The 26,740-nt window shown below is 35.2% G+C and overlaps 1 protein-coding gene and 1 long non-coding RNA gene across 3 annotated transcripts in view; both read right to left on the bottom strand.

Annotated features, from left to right (window-relative positions):
• Positions 1–26,740, bottom strand: part of LOC147843254 (uncharacterized) — a 164,704-nt gene that overhangs the window by 106,700 nt on the left and 31,264 nt on the right. The gene's annotated exons all lie outside the window — the stretch shown is intronic.
• LOC568392 (cadherin-1) lies at positions 27–26,628 on the bottom strand. Of its 2 annotated transcripts, none has more exons than XM_087262115.1 (15): positions 26,438–26,628; positions 7,112–7,226; positions 6,388–6,635; positions 5,974–6,114; positions 5,686–5,841; positions 5,271–5,415; positions 4,471–4,646; positions 4,212–4,392; positions 2,778–2,953; positions 2,508–2,699; positions 2,252–2,407; positions 1,604–1,748; positions 677–852; positions 471–598; positions 27–390 (listed from the first exon to the last, which is right to left on the bottom strand). In XM_087262115.1, the coding sequence occupies exons 3-14, from the start codon at positions 6,562–6,564 to the stop codon at positions 494–496; spliced, it is 1,926 nt and encodes a 641-aa protein (XP_087118241.1). In that variant the 5' UTR covers positions 6,565–6,635; positions 7,112–7,226; positions 26,438–26,628; the 3' UTR covers positions 27–390; positions 471–493. The 2 variants fall into 2 exon arrangements, with proteins under 2 accessions (XP_087118241.1, XP_087118239.1); XM_087262113.1 differs by lacking the exon at positions 26,438–26,628 and adding an exon at positions 8,177–8,523.

The raw sequence follows: 26,740 nt of genomic DNA, 5'->3' as shown, positions 1-26,740 counted from the left end.
CTAAATGAATTAATGAAGACAGAATGTCAGGGCAGGTGCTCTACATTTATCTTTATTAATAAAAAGCAGTTTGACTGCATCTAGTCTCTAATAAACAAAACAAAAATATGTGATTATAGCAGGACAGATCATTAGTCAAAGAAATTACATTTATACACATAAGCAAGCAAGATTTTTCTGATTTTCCAGTGTCTGGATCAGTAGCTTGTTCACCGAGAGACCAGCTCACCACCAGCTGGTAAATATTCACAATTGGAAATAACCTTTGGAATAAACTCAGGTGGGTCATTCACGTCTTTTGCATTCACAATAACCTTGGCAGTTGAAGTAGGCAAAGAGTCGACAAATGTATCATCGTTACCACTGCTTGCTCTTATCATAGTTCATGGGCTAAATGGAAAAAGAAACGGCCTTTTACTGAGGTATGCCATCAACCAATTGCCTGGGCAGACATGAGTAACAAACAGTACCTTTACAGTGGCGATGATGCCCTCTAGACGGCTGGGTCAGTTACTGTAATAACTGCTGTGGCAGTGGTTGACAAACCCTCTCCGTTCATGTCAGCAGCCATAACAACCAAAGTATATCTGGACCATTGCTAAAAGAGGAAGATGACTGATGAGCTTGCTTCCATAAAATTGACAACTGCTCAGATTAATTAAAAAGCATTTCTCACCTCTCTGTCCAGGCCTGTTTCCAGCACAGAAATCCCTCCACTTACAGGATTGATAGCAAACATGTTTGGTTTTGGAGATGGTGGATCTTGGCTGATAATGGAATAACTGATATCAGCATTATTAGAATTTTCTTCATCATCTGCATCAGTGGCTGTGACCGTCATAAAGACTTCACCTTTGGTGAGAAAGTAAAGAATAAATAGCAGGTATGTGACCAGCCTTTGTAAAGGATCAAAAAGGACCAGTACTCTATGCAGCTATTTAACCCCTGACTACACAAAATACAAACTCTATTAATTACTTAATTCTAGATGAAATGTTAATATGTGTAAAACATAATACTGTGGGTCAATAACTAAATAAATTGATGGTTCACCCAAAAATAAAATGATGCCAATATTTACTCATTCTCCATTTTTTCCAAACCTGTAGATTTTTTTCTTCTGGTGAACACAAAATATGATATTTGAAAAAAATATTGGAAATGGTTATCCATCAACATGCATAGAATTAACAGCCCCCCCCCCCCCACCCCCATACCCCAATTTCCACCAACTTATTATATATTTTAATTGCTAACCCTTTACAACATTCTTCAAAATATCTTATTTTGAGTTCAACTAAATAAAGAAACACATTAACCACCTGAACATATAAAAAGTTTCAATTTTGAGTGGATTATCTTTTTAACCTGCGATGCGAGAACATTGAAAACAGATTTATTTCTGTTAAGATTTGTTTGGCTGTTTAAATTAAATATTACTCATAACCAAGAAGTCAACTTCTTGTGTATTCTTTTATATATTATAATAGGGTTCTTTGATGTGCACATTATACACAAAATAAAGACTCCCAATCAAAAATCTGTGATATGCAGTTCACATGGGCCATCCTACTGTAGTCAGATAATACAAAACTGCACCTACCCTTTCCAGCAGCTTCAGGAACATTTCCATTAATAAGACTTTGAGTAAACACTGGCTTATTATCATTTTGGTCTATCACAGTTACAGTGATCCACATTGGTTTTTCTTTAATATCTCCATCCAGTCCTTTTGCATGAGCTACAAGCTAAAGACATGAGAAAAAAGGGCATCTTAGGTAATAACTGAGTTACAAATTAAAAAAAAAAAAAAACTTTATATTCATTCATTTTCTTTTCGGCTTAGTCTCTTTATTAATCCGGGGTCACCACAGCGGAATAAACCGCCAACTCATCCAGCACATTTTTATGCAGCGGATGCCCTTCCAGCCGCAACCCATCTCTGGGAAACACACATACACACACACACACACACACACACACACACACTCACACACACACACTACTGACAATTTAGCCTACCCAATTCACCTGTACCGCATGTCTTTGGACTGTGGGGGAAACCGGAGCACCCAGAGGAAACCCACATGAACGCAGGGAGAACATGCAAACTCCACACAGAAACACCAACTGAGCCGAGGATTGAGCTACCAACCCAGCGACCTTCTTGCTGTGAGGCGACAGCACTACCTACTGTACCACTGCATCGCAATAAATACTTTATATATAGTTAAAAAAAAAAATTACTTACATGGTATGAACCTTTTTTTTCTCTGTCAAGTGGCTGAGTCACACTGATCCACCCTGATAGTTTGTCTATTTGGAAAATCCCCTTAGGATCCATATTTGCCCCTTCACCAGTAATCTTGTATTCCATCTGAGTTTCAGCAGCATAATTTGTGTTTATCTAAATACAAAAAGCAAAAACATTAGAAAAACAGTCAAAACAGAAAAAATTTTCTCATCATTATTCTCATTTAAACAGTTCATTCATAATCATCACTGACCTGGACCAGCCTCACTGGGAAAGGACCTTTGCTATTTTCAAGTACACTGATTGGAGGAATAACCCAATTACTGGCAAACAGAGGTGCATTATCATTGCTGTCAGCAACAGTAATAACTGCTGTGCCAGTGGTTGACAAACCCTCTCTGTATCTGTCAGTAGCCGTAATAACCAAAGTATATCTGGACCATTGCTGAAAGAGGAAGATGACTGATGAGCTTGCTTGCATAGAATTGACAACTGCTGAGATTCATCAAAAAGCAATTCTCACCTCTCTGTCCAGACCGGTTTCTAGCACAGAAATCCCCCCACTTAAAGGATTGATAGCAAACATGTTAGGTTTTGGAGATGGTGGATCTTGGCTGATAATGGCATAACTGATATCAGCATTGTCCGTATTTTCTTTATCATCTGCATAAGTGGCTGTGACCGTCATTAACACTTCACCTTTGGCGAGAGAGTAAAGAATAATTAGCAAATGTGAAGAGTGGAGAAAATCACCACTACCAATGTAAATATTTCACACTTTTAACCACGGACGACGCAGTGGCGCAGTAGGTAGTGCTGTTGCCTCACAGCAGGAAGGTCGCTGGGTCGCTGGTTTGAACCTCGACTCAGTTGTTTTTTCTGTGTGGAGTTTGCATGTTCTCCCTGCGTTCGTGTGGGTTTCCTCCAGGTGCTCCGGTTTCCCCCACAGTCCAAAGACATGTGGTACAGGTAAATTGGGTAGGCTAAAATTGTCCGTAGTGTACGAGAGTGTGTGTGTGTGTGTGTGTGTGTGTGTGTGTGTGTGTGTGGATGTTTCCCGGACATGGGTTGCGGCTGGAAGAGTATCCGCTGTGTTAAAACGTGCTGGATAAGTTGATGATTAATTTCGTTGTGGCGACCCTGGATCAGTAAAGGGACTAAGCCGACAAGAAAATTTATGACTGACTGAATGAATGAATGAATGACTTTTAACCACAGAAAATACAAACATTATAATTACTTGATTCAAGTTTATAGGACTGGTCTCACTCTTTTAAATGTCAACAATTATTTGAATGTGTAAAAAACATAAAACTGTGAGCCATTTACTTATTAAAGAGAAAAATATAAATTATATAATTATTTACTCATCCTCATCTGTTTCCAAACCTGTAGGATTTTCTTTCTTTTGTTGAACACACACGATGACATTTCAAAAAATATTGGAAAACGGCATTCATCACCTTCCATAGTATTTCCTCCCTGCTATGGATGTCAGTAGCTACTAATTTCCAACATTCTTCAAAATATCTTCTTCAGGGGTCAACAAAATAAAGAAACTCATTAGGGTTTTAAACCACCCGAGGGTGAGAAAATATTAATTTTGTGGTGAATCATCTTTTTAACCCGAATGTTATATTGAAAACAGACATTTCTTCTGTTAAATATACCCTGAAATTCAACAGTACTCATAAACGAAAAGCAAATCAACCTATATTTTCATATATATATATATATATATATAAATTTTTTTTTTTTTTTTTTTTTTTTTTAACAGGGCTCTCTAGTGCACATTATACACAATATAAACATTCCACAACCAAAAATTGGAAATACGCAATTCATAAGGGTCATCCTACTGTGGTCAGATAATACAGAAATTCATATTTGTGCAAAAAGCTCATCCCTGCATTAGAATGGTGAAAGCAATCTCAACAAAACTGCTTCATCCACCTACCCTTTCCAGCAGTTTCAGGAACACTTCCATTGAAAGGGTTTTGAGTGAACACAGGCTTATTATCAGGCTTAGATGCATTATTATTGCTGTCTGTAACAGTAATAATTGCTGTGGCAGTGGTTGACCCACCCTCTCCGTTCATGTCAGTAGCCGTAATAACCAAAGTATAACTGGACCATTGCTGAAAGAGGAAGATGACTGATGAGGTTGCTTGCATAAACTTGACAACTGTTGAGATTCATCAAAAAGCATTTCTCACCTCTCTGTCCAGGCCAGTTTCTAGCACAGAAATCCCTCCACTTACAGGATTGATAGCAAACATGTTTGGCTTTGGAGATGGTGGATCTTGGCTGATAATGGCATAACTGATATCAGCATTGTCAGTATTCTCTTTATCATCTGCATCAGTGGCTGTGACTGTCATAAACACTTCACCTTTTGTGAGAGAGTAAAGAATATTTAGCAGGTATTTGACCAGCCATACCACAGAATCACTCTTTTAATGTCACAAATTATTTATAGGTGTAAAAACATACTGTGGGTCAATAAGTCACTAAAGGCAAAGTTCACCCAAAACTGAAAGTTCTGTCATAAATTACTTATCCTACACCTACTGTATTCCAAACTGGTAGGTGTTTTTTACTTCTTCTGTTAAACACAAAATATAGTTTGAAGTATGTTGGAAACTGCTATTCACTGACTCACATAGCCCTTTTTTCCTCCTACTATGGATGTCAATTGCCACCCGTTTCCAACATCCTTCAAAATATCTTTGTCTGAGCTCATCTGAAAAAAATAATTCATAAAGGTTTGGAAGCCCTTAAAAGTGACTAGATTACATTTTAATTCATTAAACCTTGATATAATAATGCTCAAAAAGTTTTTCAGGTAAGCAGAGCCTTAAACTTAATGTAGGGTTTCTTTGATGTGACAATTATACACAATATAAACAGAAATAAAATTCACAAAGGGTCATCGCACTGAATTGCATATTTATGTGAGAAAAGCCCATCCCTGCATTAGAATGTGATTTAATTAAAAACTACACCATTCACCTACCTTTTCCAGCAGCTTCAGGAACATTTCCTTTGAAAGGATTTTGAGTAAAAACAGGCTTATTATCATTTTGGTCTGTCACGATTATATAAATTTCCATTGGCTTATTTGCAATATTCACATCCACTCCAGTTGCATGAGCTACAAGCTGAAGACATGAGAAAACAAATGAATGTTAGATAATATCTTTTATTTTTGGTTTATTTAATTGTATTCTTTATTTTTAAAAAAATAACCACTTGACCAATAAAAAATTATAATAATAAATAAATAAATAAATAAATATATATATATATATATATATATATATATATATATATATATATATATATATATATATATATATATATATATATATATATATATATATATATACATATATATATATATATATATATATATATATATAATTGCTTACTTTGTATGAAGCTTTTTGTTCCCTGTCAAGTTTCTGAGTCACACTTATCCACCCTGATAGTCTATCTATTTGGAAAATCCCTTTAGGATCCAGATCTGCCCCTTCACCTGTGACCTTGTATGCCATCCTAGTTTCAGAAGCAAATTCTGACATTATCTAAATACAGAAAGACATGAAACTTTTTACACAAATATTCTTCAAGACTTTTTTTTTTTCAAAATCATCAGAAAACAGTAAAAATCTCATCAAAGTCATTTTCATCACAGTTCATTTCTAAATGTCACTGACCTGGACCAGCCTTTTTGGGAACGGACCTCTGCTATTCTCAGAAATACTGATTGGAGGAACAATCCAACCTCTCTTTAATCTCTTTAAACCTGTTAAAGACTTTGGTAATGTCAGAACCAGATCATCATAGGGAGATTCCATCTGCAAAAGAAAGTAAAGGATACAGTGACGTAACAGTTGTGTTTAGCAAAATACAAAATTTTTATTTTATTATTATTTATATATAATTTATAACAATAATATAAAAACTAGTAACAATAATAATAATAATAATAATAATAATAATAATAATAATAATAATAATAATAATATTTCACATACATCAGTGGAACATCTGACAATTTCTCTCTGTAATTAAATAATGATAAATCATGATATTTGTGTTGTTTTTGTTTTTTGAAGTAATATCTATACCTGTACAGAGGAAGTGTTCATTAAAGTATTCATGTCATGATCCTCATCATAACGGACATGCTCAACTCTGACAGAGACCATGTGCTTCTTGCCAATGGAGTCCCTTGCAAACACTGAAAACTCCTTGAGGCCTTCATGAAGAGTCACTGACCTCCTCATCATCAAAGTCCCATCCATGTTCAGATCAATCTCCTGATCAGTGGACTGAAAATCTGTTCCTGTTCTTCCATCACATGTGTTAAAAACGACTGTCAACAAAACAGATTCATTAAAAACACAAAACAGATCAGATTCAGATTAGCATTAACAAAACAGTTTGCTGTGCTCTGCAAATAAATAATTTTCTTATTTAGATATTTTGTCTTGTTTCTAGAACAAATAACAAAAAATTCTTAAATCAAGAAGCATTGTATAGACAAGTAAAAATAATCTCGTTTTCAGCAAATATTAAAAATAATTCAAAATAATCTTATTTTTGTTCTGACGTCAGATTATTGAACTTACCCCATTGGCAGAATGTGTTGCTTGTTTTAAGAAAAACTTCATTTTGGCATATTGTTTTTGAAAACAAGACAAGAAAATGCTTCTTGATTGACATCACTCATTTTTATATTGGTGAAAGCAGATACAGTGCATGTATATAAATGTGTGTTTGTCTGCATTGATTACCCGCTCAATGTTTAGCTGCTTCTCTGGTATAAATAGACAGGTGAACACCGCTTACCTCTTCCGAGTCTCTCTCCTTTGTGAAGGTGATCTTTGTGAACTTTAAAAACCAGCAGATTTGACTCAAAGCCAGTTATACATGGAGACTTCTCTGCCAATCCATATGACAACACCTAAATTTAAATAAATTAGGTTGTTTTATATAACATTTACACTGACATGGTGCTTTTATAGTTTACTGTTTTTTAATTAATATCAATTCTGGTAACTTTTTTTTCAAGTTCCTCCACACCAAACTTACTCATCCATGTCTTTATAGAGTTTGCTTTGTGCACTGGTGCCCATCATGTTAGAGCATGAAGGGGGGGCATTCACAAATTGTTCACAGCATCAAACAGTTGGAGCATAAAATTGTTCAAAATGTAATGCATGCTGAAGCATCAAAGCTTCTTTTTACTGGAGGCCCAACCCCTGCGAACAACTTCATCTTGATCCCCCTCCAACTTTAAACTTGACACAGTGCAGTCAAGGAAGTACTGTTCTGGTAAATGCCAAACCCAGACTTGGCTTGACAGGCAGACAGACACTTTTCATTGCAGTTGGAGCAACTTTTTTTGTGTAAAATTAATTACTAAAACCATTCAAAGCACGCTCACTTGCTGTGCCTTGGGTCTCCAAGCCCTTTACTATACAGACCTCACAAAAAGACTTATATTGACTGACTGACTGACTGACTGACTGATTGATTGATTGATTGATTGATTGATTGAAAAAACTTTTAACAGGATGAATGTCCAAATTATTATTTGATTTCAAAGACAGACAGACTGACAAACCATCTGGAGCATCTTTACTTTTTAAGCAGTTGTGTTTTGACTTGTCATAAATAGATTTTACTCACTGTTTACTCTCCCTCAAGTGGTTCTAAACATCTATGTTTTTTTTTTTTTTTTGAGCGCAAAAGAAAATGTTCTAAAAAACATATTATTGAAGTTTAATTTCACAGGAGCGAAATTCTTTTTTTTTCTATTTTAAGTAACATTTTATTTCAATATTTACACATTTATTTTCAAACTCACTTATAAATTAAACGTATAGAATTTGTCTGAAAATAGACTCCTACCTTGAAAATCAAAAAGAGGGTTCCCAATCCCACAGTCATCCTCATCACAGTTTGAAACAAAATATCTTGAAAGCTCTTTAAGAAATCACTTTCTGACTGGTTGTTCAGAGTTCACAGTTATTGCAGTTGTTTAAAATGTCTTTACTGGGGGTATTTATATTCTTTACTGTGAGCTACTTGTGGGCTGAGACATTTTTGCACCATTACATAAAGTGCATGCACATACTTGCAATGTGAAAGACTGCAACCCTTTATTCTAAAAATTAATTCTTTCAAATACATATTTGCATAGAGCTTTCTTTAGAGCACGCATATTTTTTCTGTTAGGGAGCACAAACGTTCAAGTCAACCATCCAACATTTTCAAGTTCCATATTTTAAAGACTTATTTACTTACTTTCAATTCATCCTCCAAAATCTATTCTTTTTTTTTTTTTTTTAGTATGTGAAAACACAACAAAATATCTAGAAACTACATATAGAATGCTTTAACAGAACATTAAGTACTTTCCCCACCTCTTTTTAAATAGAGATCAAGATTGCAATTAAATAAATAAAAATATAATTCAAGAGTTCACACTTAGTTGATAATTGATTATAAAGCTTGTTTGGCAATCTGTCGCGGGAGAGAGCCCTGAGCTCATAAGATCCTCGAGCCCCGGGCTCCACTTGTTTGCAAAGACAAGAGGGGAGTTTGAGCTTAGGTTGATCTCAAGATCTCTCCTGCTGTAGTAGCTAATGAACAAATATTTTCTCAATATGCATTCTTCAGCAATCTACAGGCCCGGATTAAGAATTCAGAGGCCCATGGGCACAATGTCCTGTAGGCAGCCTACCTAGCCACACACCTATAGATGAATTAGAAAATACGGTAATATAATATTTAAAAAAAAATAATAATCTGTAATGTATTGCCCACATTTTTTTAAATAAACTAAATACAGTACATATATTTTTAGTCTACAAACTTATTTTTAAAGCATTTTTATAGCATACTTAGAAAAAATACTAATACAACTAGTGAAAATGAATGAAACCTCTCCAATCCAGTCCTATGAATCTTGCATATGACTCCTACATAATACACACACTTATTAATGATTTCTACTTGTCTTTCTCTTGATGAAGAGTCTGCAAAATCTGATATGTAGTGGGGGAAAAAAAGAAGAATGAGTTCATCAGACACTATATTCGTACTGGGTTCATGATTGATCACGTCAAAAGATGTTGCCATGCACTTTATGAGCTCCGCCACTTGCACTGCTGTATTGTGCTCTTTAGTTATTTTGTCTCTGTCAATCAAACGGTGATGGGCGTGAACCGCTTAACTAGTTTATTCCCATGAGATGCGCTATTTGCACTTAGCCTAAATAGATACTCTAAAATCTGCATTCTGCCCCCCCTCGCAGGGGCCCCAAGTGTGCATGGGCCCCTGGGCCTGTGCCCAAAATGCATCCTTGTGTTCTCGTGAAACGTCATAATCAACTGCAAAAGTTCACTTCCAAAATTCAATTTGCAATCATTCGCAAGCAATCATAAGCAATCTTGAAATTAGCTAATAATAACCTTTCACAAAAAACTGTATATCTAGTGAGACATCAAATTGACTTTATAAGTTATTAATTTAATTATTATTTAATTTAACTTATTTAATTATACAACTAAACATAACTAAATGTGGTATAAAACTTATACATTTATCCAAAAAAAAATCTGTTGATGGCTAATCAAATACAAAAATAAAAAATGCTCAGGTACAATGGTATGAATTACATTGATTTATGCGGTTCTCAAACTGAGTGCTCGAAATCAAGATGAGACCAGAGGGCTATTGCACAAATGTAGGATTAGGAAAGCAGAAGGTCGCCTCTCACCCACTCATCTGGGAAATTTACTTTCAATTACTTTCATGCCGAGACTTGAATCATATGCAAAGTTGAAATCTTTTAACAATTTCACACTTTTTCCGAAATTTGATAGGACAATGCGACATAAACAGCATCAACAGGAGCTGCTCAGGATACGGCCTGGTCCAGGAATATGTAAACCTTGGGAATAATAAAAAAAAAAGACTAAGCATAGATGCCGTTCAAATTATAATGTCTTTTGGTAAGTGTTCCCGGCTCCGGTTGCCCTAAATATTGCGGACTACCAATCCTTGAGATAATTTGGATTTCAAAAGTATTGGTGCTTTATGTGTATGCTAATGCAAAGAGATGTGTCTTTAATATAGCATTAAACTGACAGAGTGTGTCTGCTTCTCAAACTGTACTACAGTAGGAAGGCTATTCCAGAGTTTAGGTGCCATATATGAGAAAGATCTTCCGCCAACAGTTGATTTTGATATTCTGGGAATAATCCATTGTCCAGAATTAATTGAGCATAGTGGATGTAAGGGGCTCTAATACACCAGGAGCTTCCTCAAATACTTGGAAGCTAAGACGTTCAAGGCTTTGTAGGTAGTCAATAAAATTTAAAAACGTATACGATATTTAATAATCAATGCAATGATGAAAAAAACTGCAGTGATATGATCATATTTCTTTGTTCTCTAAAGCACTCTAGCAGCTGCATTTTGAACCAGCTAAGGTTTGTTAATTAGGCCAAGAGGGCAACCGCCTAGTAACCCCCTTCAATAGTCTAGCTTTTCTGCATCAGACATTAATAGCATAGTGCATGCGAAAAGTATTCATATCGCTTCACATTTTCCTAACTTTGTTTAGAAACTCAGTTGATTGGACATTATTGGAAAAGGTGTACACCTGTCTATATAAGGCCCCAGGGTTGAGAGTGCATGTGTGGCTTGCGTCTGGCCACTCTACCATACAAGCCTGATTGGTGGATTGCTGCACAGATTGTTGTCCTTCTGTAAGTTTAGAGCTCGGGCAGCATGACCATGAAGTTATTGATCACCTCCCTGACTAAGGCCCTTCTCCTCCGATCACTCAGATGCCCGCCAGCTCTAGGAAGAGTCCTGGTGGTTCCAAACATCTTCCACTTATGGATAATGGAGGCCACTGTGCTCATTGTAACTTTCAGAGCAGCAGAAACTTTTCTGTAACCTTCCTCATCCTTATGCCTCGAGACAATCCTGTCTCGGAGGTCTACAGACAATTTCTTTGTCTTCATGCTTGATTTGTGCTTTGACATGGGACCTTATATAGACAGGTGTATGCCTTTTCAAATCATGTCAAATGCTGCTGAAACATCATAAAAAAGATCAGTGGAAAATGAATGTACCTGAGGTTAATTTAGAGCTTCACGCCAAAGTCTGTGAATACTGATATACATGTGATTTTTTATGTTTTTTTTTTTTTGACTAAATTTGCAGCAATTTCAACAAATCTTTTTTCACATTGTCATTACGGGGTATTGTGTGTAGAATTTTGAGGAAATAAATGAATTTAATCCATTTTGAAAATAGGGCTGTAACATAAAAAATGTGGAAAAATAAAGAGCTATCAATACTTTCCAGATGCACTGTATATCTGTATAAATGTGTCATCCAATTCACCTTGCATGAGCTTGAATGGTAAGAACCATCTGTTGAACATATTAGAAATGTTATTGTCATAAAATTGAATGAACACAATGATGGTACTAATTTAAAATTCATTCATTCATTCATTCATTCATTCATTTTCTTTTCAGCTTAGTCTTTTTATTAATCTTGGGTCACCACACCGTAATGAACTGCTAACTTATCCAGCATATGTTTTACGTAGCGCATACCAGTTCAGCTGCAACCCATCACCAGGAAAACTGATTTCAAGAGTTCACACTAAGATATTGTTTGACAACCGTTTGGCATGTTTGGCATGCTGTCCCAGGAGAGAACCTTGAGCTCAGAGATAGTGTAGCCCAGGGCTCCCGACTGGTCCATAGAGCATGTGAGGGGAGTACGAGATCAGGTGATGGACATAGGAGAGAGCGGGGCACAAAGTAACATTTTTTTGGTTTAGCCAAATAATGAACAAAATAATTGGTTTAGACAAACTATATATATATATATATATATATATATATATATATATATATATATATATATATATATATATATATATATATATATATATATTTTTTTTTTTTTTTTTTTTTTTTTTTTTTTAACCAACACCACACAAGCCTCTCTTACAAATGAGCACTGGTTGTATGATTGCCGGACCTATGATTTCTGTCTCTGTGTCTTTTTTTTTTTTTTTTTTTACAATATTCAAAATGGTTTCATCTTTAGTCTAGAAGATGGTGATCACAACAATATAAGATTTTCCGTAGATACTTTCACAGATTAAATTTTTTTTTACTTGTATGCTGCAAACAAAGCAAGGTTTCTCCCGTGTTTCTCATTCAAACTCCGCTGAACTTTTTCAATAATTGGCAGGAAGACGTCTGCCGACACTGTAGTGAAAACCTTTGAAGCATGCCATGGTTAACCCAAACTAAATACCTTAAAACTCAGCATTACATTTTACCCCTCATTACTTTGTGCCCCACGCTCCTCTATGCATTGACTATTTTCATTTATTTATTTATTTATTTATTGTTAATTGGTTAACACTTATACACACATACTACAGCATGCAACACATGAGTGGACAATACAAACCTTTTGGCAATATCTGTCTCAGTCTGTATAAAGGATATCCTTTTAAAGTCCATTTAATGGAGTTCATTGACTGTTTGAAATAAAAAAAATACATGCAAATGTCCACCCTGTTATCTTGTTTTCCACAGTCATGTTCAACTTTTATGAAAATAAACAAATTTATAACCTCAGCAAAAAATAGTGAGTGGTTTCTTAATTAACCTATATGGTCCAGTTAATATTGTTTGAAAGTTTGACAAAATGTTTTAGATTTTGGGTTTTATTTTGAAAAGAATGTGCAACGGTTGCATATTTTATTGGCAAATAAATGTTTTGTCCATCATATCGTTAATATAAATACACTTTTTCCATAATCTAAAAAAGTTGGGTTGGTTAAGAGACACACTACCTTTCTAAAAATATACATTTTATAAAAAAAAAAACAAAAAAACTCTGCAATAAAATTACACTTAATTTGAGGTTTGTTTACAGTTTTTTTTTTTTTTTTTTTTTGCAGATTTACAAAAAGAGCAGGAGCTAGACCAACATTAATTTCTTACAGCATAAGGTCTAATTAATAAAACTATGTGGTTAAATAAAAAATAAAAAAACTTTTTTTTTTTTTTGGAAAATTCTGATGTTTCAAAAGGCATTTTATTGTGATAATGACCCAGTTAAAGTTTTGAAAAATTGGCAGAGCTAATTCAGTTAGTGTATTAGCATAGCATTAGCCTCATGCATGAATTGACCTTTTATGGGGAATGAATTAGTTAAGATATTAACAAGGCACTGTGAAATAAATATGAAAAAGGCCCTTCAAAATAATTTTTTTTAATTTGAACTCCTTTTTTAGTTTCAAATTATTGTCTGTTTTTTTAAACTGTGTACAGTGATACCATCTGATATGTTGTGCTATACACATTGTTGGTATGGGATTCAAACATAATTTATAAATAGTGTGTTCATTCATTATTTTTTTATTATAAAGATAAGTCTTTATAAAGCACACAAACTACTTTCTAGTTCACCGATTCTTTTCATCAATCTGCAAAAAGGTAATAATGAGAGCCTGTACCACCTCTTCAACAGGTTTTGAGCCTCTTGTCTACACAATGGAGCTTCATTGTTTCGGTCAACCTGCCTGAGCTTGAAAAACCTGTTTAAAGGTGAAGAGTGAGCACACTTCCCTGGTGCCATGTTTACAGCAGTTCGAAAGTGCTCAAATACTTCATGCATGCAATCTCCACTATCAGCCCTAACAAAAACAGGCCTGTGTTTACCACATGCTGCTCTACCGACTAGACAAACAGTACTTGTATGAAGTCATAACATAAGTCAGCTGCTGATTTCTTCTTTGCAGTACACTGAAAAAAATAACTCTTACTGCTTGATTAAACTACTTATTTAAAATGAGTTAATATAACTTAATAGTTTTATGTTCAATAATTTATAAACAACTTAATGGATTTTTGTTGGGAAAAAAAAAAAAACACATGAAAGAAATTGTGTGGAACCCAAACATTTTTTACAGTGTATACTCCCATCTTTCTAAATAGTGAATGTAATATAAGTATAAAATTTAAATCATGTTCATGTGTTCTTTTTCTGATCAAAATGATTTTTAAACATCTTTAAAATATGCTATTTATGTGTCTTCATGATAACTTTCCACCCTGTTAGCCTTTTGAACTTCCATTTAAAGTAAGGAAAGTTTTGTAATGACTCCCTCGTTGAGGATATTACACAATTTTTCAAGAGAAAAAAAAAATAGCACATCACTCCCTATTTGATGAAACAGATACATATGTTTTAATGTAAAGGTTTTAGGGCAGAACAGGAATGGTCCAGCTAGATCATTCATTTGCATTGTACAAGTTGATCAAGACATTGATTTAGGCTGACACAACAGCCCACATGGTGTGAGCAATAAAATGTAACGGCTAAATGGAAAGGTTTGGGGTGTGGTGAGATTGTAGAGGCTCTACTTTAAAAAACAAGGTTTTCCAACTGTGACTCCTGCAGTCTCTCTGAACAGTAATGTTTACCAATTCGGTATCCTAGGGGCACAGGAGTGTTAAGAGGAACTATTTTCTATCAAGAAATGCTCAGGATAAATACACTGTGACATTAACAATAATTCTACTTCCTTAATTTTTTTAAAGACTTGTTCAATGTAAATGGTTTAGAACCACACAGTTTTATATAAAGTAGTATAACACAGCTTGCCTTTTAAACTTAAATTTTATTTAGTATTATTGTGTTTTTTGGGGGGGGGGGACGCAGTAGCGCAGTAGGTAGTGCTGTCGCCTCACAGCAAGAAGGTCGCTGGGTCGAACCTCAGCTCAGTTGGCGTTTCTGTGTGGAGTCTGCATGTTCTCCCTGCGTTTGCCCGGGTTTCACCCCACAACCAAAGACATGCGGTACAGGTGAATTGGGTAGGCTAAATTGTCCACAGTGTACGAGTGTGTGCGTGTGTGCGTGTGAGAATGTTTCATAGAGATGGGTTGCGGCTGGAAGGGCATCTGCTGCATAAAAACGTGCTGCATAAGTTGGTGGTTCATTCCGCTGTGGCGAGCCTGGATTAATAAAGGGACTAAGCCGACAGAAAATGTTTTTTGGGGGGTAACACTTTATTTTGATAGTCCATTTGAGTATTAGTAGAATACTTAATATCTGCTGATACTGCTGCTAAACAGACATTTAAATGACTACAAGAACAACATGCAACTTCATGTCAACTTACACAAACCCTATAACCCCAACCTCATAATCTAATGAGAATTAGCTGGAATGAAGATTTAGTATAACTTAAACTCAATAAACAAACAATCAAAATAAAGTGTGACCTTATTGAGTAAGGAAATAAAAGCTTTTTTAACCACACAGTTTTAGGACTTACAAAATAAATGTAATACAGCTTTTTTGCTTATTTTTTAACTTACATTTCATTCAGTCATTCTAAACATTAAAATGCATTTAACTTCATGTGATATTAGTTTTATACTTTAAAATCTTTTAAAGATTTTAATCTTTTCTAATTTTGGCTTCAACGGTAATTAGATGTACATATATATGCGGCATGACATCACTTTGTTGCAGAGACGCTATTGGTTAAATGCCAGCAAAGTATAACACAAAAGCAGGTTGAAGCGGAAAGCGCGAGTATATCTGTGCTTTGGACGTATTATAAAGTAGACAATTACAACATTGCCATAGCAAACTCTGAGATGTAAACTTGGGATTGCCTGCCGGGTGTTTTAAGCTGAGGTGCTATTTGTTTTTATATTAGATTTTCTTTATATTTACTGTTGCACTAAAGGCCAAAACTGAAGAATTTCTGTTATTTATTACTTGATTGTTCAAGCTAGCTCACAGAAATGCTCTGTTTGTTAACAGAGTTGTTGAAATATTAAAATAAGGTGAATTAAACAAAATAATAAGGAATATTCTGGATCTGTTTCTTTACTCTTTATTGTTTATGTATTATAGAAGTATCGGATTGAGTTTCTGTAGATACTCAACATCAAATGACTCGGGCCCGAGGACAAAAAAAAACCTTGATCGGCACATCCCTAGTAAATAGTTTATTGTTAAACTTTATCTTTCTAATACCATCCTGCACACCAAGTTTTATTTGTTTTTCAGCAAGCAAATCTTAATAATTTATAAATGAAATAAAATGTACAGAACAGAAAAACATATGCATGACAGAACATCATTTAACCTGCTTTTTAATTAACATTTTATTTTCACTACAGGTACATTCTACAACATTAACACTTGCTTTAAATAAAAATACCTTAATTATTTATTTATACATCTATATCATGTTTCTTTTTATGGCATGATACAATTGTAGCTTAAAGCTACAAGTCAAATAAATTATCAATCAGAGACATTTTGAAACTGAAATGAGTGGTTTATCTAAATATCTTGAGGTCACAATATCCCTTCCTGAGAACTGAAAAGCAGCTTTACATTTCCAGTTTCTCCCTGGTGACATCACAACCCTTTCCAGTAAGATTTAGTCGAGCCTGTCTGAACTAAAGTCTGAACATCAGCTTTGCTTCCTTATTTGTTGATAACACTGTCAGACGTCTATGAATATTGTGGAGAGGAGTATTGACTTGTGGGGGAGGGTGTTTAATCTACCAAGGCATTAAGTCACAAGACAACTACATGCCCCTAGCTATGAGGCTCAGTAGGAGATGGGAGGTCCTCTTATGCATTTCTAAGCAACAAAGGGCCTAGCGCAACACAAGACCAGTCTTGTCCTATGGCTGTGAAACCGAGGTGTTATCATCAGAAGGTTCAGCATTGCAGCTCTTGTCTCTTCCGAATCTGGGAATGCGCGTCATGCTGCATTATGAACATGACACCACAAGCAAAATGTGATACCGAAAGTTGTACAAGCATAAACATTTCATGGAGCCTAAAAGCCCTTCTTGGATAATGATGGGCTTTTAAGGCTGATGGACGTGAGAGGTCAATCACTGTGAAAGGGAGGGAAGACAGCACTGGAGCTAAAGTCTATGTTGACAAAGTTTATTATAGTATACCCATTAACAAATAAGCAACATGCTGTGCATTGCACTGGGTAAAAGCTCTCATAATAGCATAGAATTGCATTCGTAATTATTTGCACAGGAAATATTGATTTGAGTGGACGAGTCATAGTATCGAAGAGCACTTTGAGCGGATGAGTGGCTTTGATAGGGTAATGCGGAACTGGTTTCTCTATAGCGAGATAAGCTACCATCCCCCATGCATTTTTACAGCGCCTCGCCCGGCTTTAAACGCTCACCAAACATCTCCAAACATGTTTGTTAAAACCACCTATAACAAGCTCAGAGGGCATTTAAGGGTTCCTCCTTCAGACTGGTTTCCCGGAAAATCTACTATTACACTAAATGCTATCATGTTTACAACAGTTGAAAGGGATCATTCTTGCAAATGCCACTTTTTATGTGTTAGAACTATTAATTATCTTGTAGAATATTCAAACTAGTTCAATGATTATTGATCCTGAAATGAGCACACAGCAGTAAATGGCACAAAATCAAACTGCAGTTCAACTGACGGCTGGCAGAAGGTTTTTTGTTTTTGAACATAAACAGTACTGCGTAATCATTAACCCAGAACTCAGTTGCTGACCTTGTGCACATAGCTGTGTACAGCATTAACCATTGTTAATGATTCTACACTGAAACTATTCATAAAATGGACATAAAATCAGTGAGACAGAGTCAAAAAAAAAGAGAAAATTTTCTTCAAATGCAATTGCTTAGCCTAAAAAGGGTTTAAAATATACTTCACATTTTTAAAATTGCAATACAAACTTTTTAATAATGATATATTTAAGATTTATAAATCAAAAAGTTTTAAATGTAAATGTAAAAATTGTCAAATTTAACATTTCAGACTTTCTTAAAAGGTTTATTCAACCAAAAAATAAAAAGATTTTCCACTTGCTCCTAAACCATTTAGTTTCTTTCCTTTGTGGAACTCAAAAGAGGATATTTTAAAAGAATGCTGGTTCTTCCAGACCATTGACACTGAGTGATATGTTTTTATGGCCGCTTCCACGTGTCAAAAGGCACCTAAAAAGCAAACCGTACTGTGCCGTAGCACTTTTTGGGTACCCTTTGCAACCTAGTACAACAAAAGGGTACCAAAAGGCTATTGGCTAACAGAAAACATTTACTGCATTTCCATGTTCAAACGTGTTTTAAAAGCTAAGATCCCCATACAGTATTGGTAGAGCTAAAGAACACTAATGTCACTCGCGCTTTTAACAGCAATTAGTATGCACATCATTAAAAATGTATGTCTGAAAACAATCAAAACAGAATCAAAACACATCATTGTAAAAAGCATTTTGTTACTTAAGTAAATAAACCTGTTGTGTCTTGGAACTGTTGACATCGTTTTAATAATTGTGCACAAATACATTTACTTAATTTTAAAACAACAGGTTTACTCACTTCTTTCAAGTCAATATTGCTTTTTATAGTGTATTGACCTTATTCTTCAATGCTGAAGTGTGCTTGTTTTGAGATTGTTTTGGAACTTATACCTTTGAAATTACTAGGAATAATAAACAGCAGAAAATGGTCAAACTACTTGCTCTACAAGCAAATGGGTTCATGACTTAACATAAAAAGTAGAATAACACCATAACAAAAGATCAGTTTGCAACATCAAGCAGCAGAACGAGCTGTTTTTAATGTCTAAATATCGATTGAAGTAAATGACCGGAAGTCATTAGCCAAAAAAAAAAAAAAAAATATATATTCCAATGGCTGCTCCTGCTTATATGTGAAGAATAAGGTCAGTATTTTGATTTAATGCCATGGCCTAAAATTTAAATCGTGCACACACAGAAGTGATAATGAGGAACACAAATTAAAATTCAAGGTTCCTCTTTATATAAAACATGCTCAAAATAAATAATTACCAAATAGAGAACACTTCTCATGCTTCACTACTCAGATCTTGGTGTGGGAATGGTATGCAGGCCTTGGTCACATTCTGCTACGAGTGTTTTCTCCTACAATATTTGTCCTCTGTGCTTATCAGACACAGATAAGCAGACTCCAAACAAATGATTATGAAAAAATCCATTGTCATTTCTTCCTAGGTGCTTAGATAAATGTCAAACCTCCTCCTTGCTTCCTAAAACCTAAATTTGTATCCAAAATTTTTATATAAAATCATACATCCTCATATCTAAATTGAAACGTTGCCTTGTACTAAAACGATTTTTAATGCCTCGTAAATACCAACCGCATACATTTTTAAAGATCACTACTGTGAAACTTTTACAATAACTTTCTGTATATTAGGAATTTGCAGTATTCTACTATAAAAGTAATCAAGTATTGCTACTGTAGTTGATGACGATACTGTTAATGAAAAAAAAAAAAAAGTCATTTATTTGGATTATCAAATTCAATTGTTCATTTTCTTCTGGTCCCATTATCAATCAGGGGTTGCCACAGCGGAATGAACCACCACCTTATCCAGCATGTGTGTTATGCAGTGGATGCCCTTCCAGTTGCAGCCCATCACTGGGAAACATCCATACAAACTCATTCACACATACAGACAATTTAGCTTGCCTAATTCACCTAAAGTGCATGCCTTTAGATTTGCGAGCACCAGAGCACCCGAAAGAAACCAACACGATCATGGGTAGAACATGCAAACTCCACATAGATGTGCCAACTGACCCAGCCGAGGCTGTGAGGCGACAGTGGTACCCACTGTGCCACCAAGCCGCCTCAAATTCAATACTTAAAAATAAAAGGTTTCGTACTGCTAGTGTGAAATGTAAATAAATTACAGTAAAAGTACTGTAAAATTGTCACTAAGATTTAAATGTGGTAAAGGGTATATTACCATAAAAAGTAGTAAGGCTTTTTTACTGTAAAATTAAATACAGTAGGGCCCGGCTATACTGGAAAACACATTTACAGGTAAGTTACTGTACAGGGACAGTTACATTACATTAAATAAATAAATAAAATAATAAAACACAATACGAAGACTTAGTGTATGTGACCCTGGATCACAAAACCATGTCTTTATGTTTTTGTCTTATGTCTTAAATTTTTGGGAATAACCAATAATACAATGGGTCAATAGTGCAGGAGCCTTAGGCAGTCTAAATTTTTCTTTAATATTAAATATAATTAGAATATTGAGTAAAAATCATGTTCCATGTACATTTTGTAAATGTTCTACCATAAATATTCATTAATTCATTCGTTCATTTTTTTCAGTTTAGTCCCTTTATTAATCACTACAGGGGAATGAAATGCCAACTTATCCAACATATGTTTTACACAACCATGCCCTTTCATCTGCAACCCATCACTGGGAAACACCCATGCACAATCATTCACACACATACACTAAAGGCAATTTAGCTTATGCAAATCCCCTATAGCGCATGTCTTTGCACTTGTGGGGGAAATCCGAAACATTCAGAGGAAACCCATGCGAACACGTTGAGAACATGTAAACTCCACACAGAAATGTCAACTGACCCACCAGAGGCTCGAACCAGCGACCTTCTTGCTGTGAGACGACAGCGCTACCCACTGCACCACCATGCCACCCCCAAATTCAATAGTAAATACTAAAAATAAAGGTTTTGTACTGCTAGTGTAAAATGTAAATAAATAAAGTAAAAGCAAAAGCAATGGCATGGTGACTATCATATGGCTATTTTACCATAAAACTAAATTGCGGTAGGGCCCTGCTACTGTAAAACACCTTTATAGGCAAGTTACTGTAAAAAGACAGTTAGAGTACAATAAATATAATACAATAAAATAAAAATTACAATAAAATGTCTTAGTGAAGGTGACCCTGGATTACAAAACCATGTCTTATGTTGCATAAGTATGTTTGTGTGAATAACCAATAATAGAATGTATAGATTAACTATGGGTGAATTATGTAACGCATCCAGGAGTCTTAGGAAGTGGTATTTTTTCTTTAATGTCAAATATAATTAGTATTAAGTAAATATCATGTTTTATGGTAGACATTTTATAAATTTCCAACCATAAATATCAAAAATCAAGTTTAGGCTGCTTTAAAGGATATTTGTACATTACATAAACACATGCATACATACTGTACACATAGACTAACAATGCTGAATAATATGGACAAACCCAACAGTTGATTAAAAAAAAATAATTACATTTCATTAAAATGTAATATAATAAAATAACCCAAGATTGGGTTTTACCACATTCGGCCTAACATTTAGAGATGTAGTACTGAGATGTAATGCAAAGTGCATCATGCACACAAGTCTCACAATTAAGTGAGTAATTTTAGTAACATTTTGCAACTGTAATGTCAAAAACAGGCTAAATGTTCCATCATTTAGTGTGACACATACACACTAAAAACCACTGGTGTAAAGTAAAATTTTTTACAAAATACTCAAATTACTGTAATTGAGTAGTTTCCCAGTATTATAATTTACTAAGTAGTTTTAAAAATGTGTACTTTTACTCTCCCTTGAGTACATTTAATGTGCAATATTGGTACTTTTACTCCACTGCTTTCCTTCAACCTGCAGTCACTACTTGATTTTTCCTTGTCAATGCGGATTAGAAAAATCAGTCCTGTGTTTCCTGTCCAATCAAATCGCACATAGAAGGAAATTCGCATCATAATGAACTTAGGACATGGGCGATTTATAAATTCTGGAAGCATTAAAAGTGTCCAGAAAGATGTCCAAAATCTTTAAACACATTGACCCGCATTGATGAGGAGAGGACGAATGTTTACTGTATGAAGACTGAAATGGCCTTTAACACCCTGCAGGCACAAGATGCCGACATGACGTCAGATTAATGTTGTAGCCCAATGCCATGGGGACATTGCATTTTGTTTGGAAATGAAAATCTGGTTGACGGCAGAACTCAACGTCAGGCCAACGTCGATGTCCAACCTAAAACCAACCAAATATCAATGTCTAATGATGTTACAGCTTGGCGTTGTGTAGACGTTACCACTATGACGTCTGTCTGATGTTGGATGTTGGTTGTCATACCTGATGATTAAATGTCAGTATTTGACATCAGTATGATGCTGGTTTATGATGTTCGCTCGATGTTAGATTTTGGTAACTTTTTAACAACCTAAAATCAACCAAATATCAACATAATATGACATCATTATAGGACATCAAAATAACGTTGTCCTTAGATGCTGGCTAGACATTGAAATTTGGTCACCTGACATCACAACCTGAATCTAATCTAATATTAATGTCTTATGACATTGTGTGCCTGCTGGGCAATAACTACATGCACTACAGAGTGTTACGTTTACACACATGCACAACTTATATATAAAGGAATTAGCTTTTACAGCGTAATACTCATTACCCTTGAGTACATTTGAAATGTCTACTTTTTACTCGTACTTTGAGTAATATTTACAACAGATACTTTCACTCTACTTGCACTATATTTTTAGGAAAGTAATGGAACTTTTACTTGAGTATGATTTTTCAGTACTCTTTTCACCACTGCTAAAAAATACTGGATTAAAAATCACCTAGTTTGGGTTCAAACCCAACCATGGAGTTATGTTTAATCAGCAGTTGGTTTGATTAATATGACATAGAGAGTTGATTTATTTGTACTTCAAAAGTGATTTCACATTTCTAGTTTGCCTTAAATACTGTTAAAATGTCCAATCCACATCAATAAACTGTTTACACTAAATCAATGGTCTCAAACTCAATTCCTGGAGGGCTGCATCTCTGCACAGTTTAGCTCCAGCCACCTCCAACTCATTTATTCATTCATCTTCTTTTCCACCTAGTACCTTAAATAATCTAGGGTTGCAACAGCGTAATGAACCGCCAAGTTATCCAGCACATGTTTTACGCAGCGGATGCCCTTCCAACCACAACACATCACTGAGAAACGATCAATTTTAGCACACCCAATTCACCTGTACGTCTTTGGATTTGTGGGGGAAACCGGAGGAAAAGTCACCGCGAACACAGGGAGAACAAGCAAACTAAACACAGAGACGCCAACTGACCCAGCCGAGGCTTGCTGTGAGGCGAACATGCTACCCACTGAGCCACCACGTCACCCTAACCTCCAGCTCACACCTGCTTAATAGTCTCTAGTAGTCTTGAACACTTTGATAAGTTGGATCAGCTGTGTTTGATTAGGGTTGGAACAAAACTGCGCAGAGGTGCAGCCCTTCAGGAATTGAGTTTGAGACCTATGCTCTAAATCAGGGGTGTCCAAACTCGGTACTGGAGGGCCAGTGTTCATATTTAGTTCCAACCCCAATTAAACACACCTGAACCAGCTAATAAAGCTCTTTCTAGGCATACTAGAAACTTAGATGGATATGTTGAAGGAAGTTGGAGCTAAACTATTCAGGACACCAGCCCTCCAGGACTGAGATTGGTAACTGCTGCTGTAAATGGTAGTTTGTCTTTATTTGACCCTATGTTGGATGACACCAACCCAGCATTTATTTAGATGTTTTTGTGCAAATAGCCTCATTTACATTTAAACCAATTGACAATTTCAACAGTTTAAACAATAAATGGTACATTTTAACCAGTATTAATGACCCAAATATACAACTCATGCCAGTGTGTTGTGTAATTCTGAACCGGAGCTGCTGTTAGAAAAATAGCCACTCTGTGTTTCTCAAATCTGAATCCTTTATGACTTGCACACAAACAAACACTACACTGTACAGAGTTAGATTAAGGCTGACGTCATGCTTCAAAGTCAACGAGTCTCTATGACGAAAAGACATTAAAGCCAACTTTGATGAAAAAACAAGAACTGATAGCAATTAGTTCAACTGCTGTCCATTTCTCAAAGGATGAAGAACACAATGTTCCTTTGTAAGGGTTCATGTATACTAAAAGTCAGCTGAATATCGTTTATGTTTTTGAGTATTGTGAGAAAAACCAAACTCTCACAGTTAGACAGTTTTACAACCAAACTAATATGGTGTCAGAAAAAAAAACAGGTTATTTATTTTCATACCGAAAAAAAAAAAAGAGTTCATTCTAAAAAATGCTGGATTATTTAAACCTAGACATTGAAATAACCCAGCATTTTTACAGTGTTGTATGTGTACTTTGGTAATGTGGAAAAGCTGTAATTATACGTAATGTTCAGATGCACAAACCTCTAAACCCCATCTAAACTTTTCTTCTAAAATGAGCATTTTTCTCAAGCTCCTGTTTCAGTAAATCCACATTTATGGCAAAAAACAGGATTTTTGGACTGCCTTTACAGCTAAACAAAAATATTGGAGGCCCTGCTAAAAAAAAACAAAAACAAAAACAGCATATGCTGGTAAGGTATGTTTTGATGCTGGTATGCTGGTCTTGCTTGTTTCAATGCTGGTTTTGCTGGTGTCAATGCTGGTTTTGCTGGTTTCAGTGCTGGTTTTGCTAGTCTCAATGCTTGTCCTGCTGGTCTCAATGCTGGTTTTGATGGTCTCAATGCTGGTCAAGAGCAGCACTGAGACTAGCAAAACGAGCATTGAGACCAGCACTGAAACCAGCAAGACCAGCACTGAGACCAGCAAAACCAGCATTGAGACCAGCAAAACCAGCATTGAGACCAGCAAGAGCAGCATACCAGCATCAAAACATACCTAACCAGAATATGCTGGTTTCTTTCAGCAGGGTAATTTGCTAGTTTTAGAAGAAATTTTCAGATGCCTGAACTTTGTATTTTTAACTAAACATCCATAGTTAAAAGTAAAAAAAAAAAAAAAAAGTATTATCTATCATAATTTATTCACCCTTTACTTGATCAAAATCTATTTGAGTTTCTTTCTTGTTGAACACTTTCTTGTTGAGCTTAAAAATGGTGGACCGGTTGATTTCCACAGTAATTTTTGTTCTGCTGTGACAGTCATACAGTCAGGTCCCAGTATTCTACAGATCAACAAGAAAGTGTTCAAGAAAGAAACTCAAATAGATTTTGAACAAGTGGGTGAGTAAATGATGACAGATAATACTTCACTTTTTTGGGTCAACTACTTTACCTATGGATGTTTCATTCAACATGCATATAATTACAGCTTTTCCACATTACCAAAATAGAAATACAACACTGTAAAAAATGCCAGGTTATTTTAACCCAGTTTTGAGTTACTGTGAGGCTATTGTGCTATCCACTACGCCATCGTACTGCCCTTTTCTGACAAAATATTAGTTTTTTTTTCCCCCTAGTTTTTTTGTTCAACAGAAAAAAGAAACTCAAAGTTTTTTTTTTTTTTTTTTTTTAAATAGGGAGAGTAATTAAGTAATTTTTTACTTAAGTAAATAAGCGATTTTCATTTTAGGTATGAACAATCCCTATAATGACCTTACCCTGACAAAAACTAAAGATACAGAGAACCATTTTCATATGACAAACAATTAAAATGATAACCAGCAAGTCAAAACACAGTATTGTTTACAAAAATAGACAAATTCCTCAAAAACAGAATGGCTCAGGGAACCTTTCTCTTTGTAACCCAGACTCGTTTTTACTGACATAATACTTGCACAAATGGTATTGCGATCACACTAGAAACTCATGATCAAACTAATGTTGTGAACTCTTTGGTAGCTTGAGGGATCCCAAACTGAGCATGTCGTTGTCTATCCTCTCACCCACAATTAGTTATGGAGAGCTGGGTAATCTGTTCAGTTATTAAATGTAAAATATAACACAAAGCAAGTATTCTATTTCAAGTTAGGGGGGTTATTGTTGTGGCATTGAGGAGGAAAGGGGCTGATGATGACTCTATCACTAATTATGAAGTCAGTCATGCAGGGTCGGAAGAAATACCAGTCAAATGAGTAAACTACTACAGAACTTGTGCAACATGACTTACTGAAAACTAAGCTGAAATGGTGAGAGATCACAAGAGCAAACCAACTGGATTCACTGCAAACCAAATGCATTAGTGGGCTGTACAGTAGATGACAAAAACACAAGGTAGGCTATTTCATTGTTTATTTCTTGAATGATAATTTATTTTTATGGATTTTTTTTAACTTTTATCATGTGCTTTTCCCTCTATACTCTACAGTTTAACGTGTTGTTACATTGTATTTTGACCAATAATAAGTAAATGATTTTGGAAAACTAGACTTACCAGTCCATGTGTAATCTCATTTCAATTTCAGTTGCAGACAGAGAGCGGGAGGTGATTTTTCACTCTTTAAGGTAGCTATGAAAGTTTGACAGTCTTTTATTTCAGATAGATGAGCAAATCGGTGTCGACTTGAACAGAACTGACAATTTTTTCTAATTTTTAACATTTTTTAGAACATTAGGGTATTTTTTAAAGTCTAATTTTTTTTCATCTGTGTTTTATAGGAGTGTCTAAACAGCATACCCATATTTGGAAATGGTGATTACCGGATGGGCGAGGTCACCTGGTTTCGTCAGTTCCTAA

This window comes from Danio rerio, chromosome 7 (assembly GCF_052040795.2).
Source record: "Danio rerio strain M-AB ecotype USA chromosome 7, GRCz13ab, whole genome shotgun sequence".
Taxonomy (NCBI): Eukaryota; Metazoa; Chordata; class Actinopteri; order Cypriniformes; family Danionidae; genus Danio; species Danio rerio.
The sequence above is the reverse complement of the archived record's forward strand: the minus strand, read 5'-3'. Positions and strand labels throughout refer to the sequence as shown.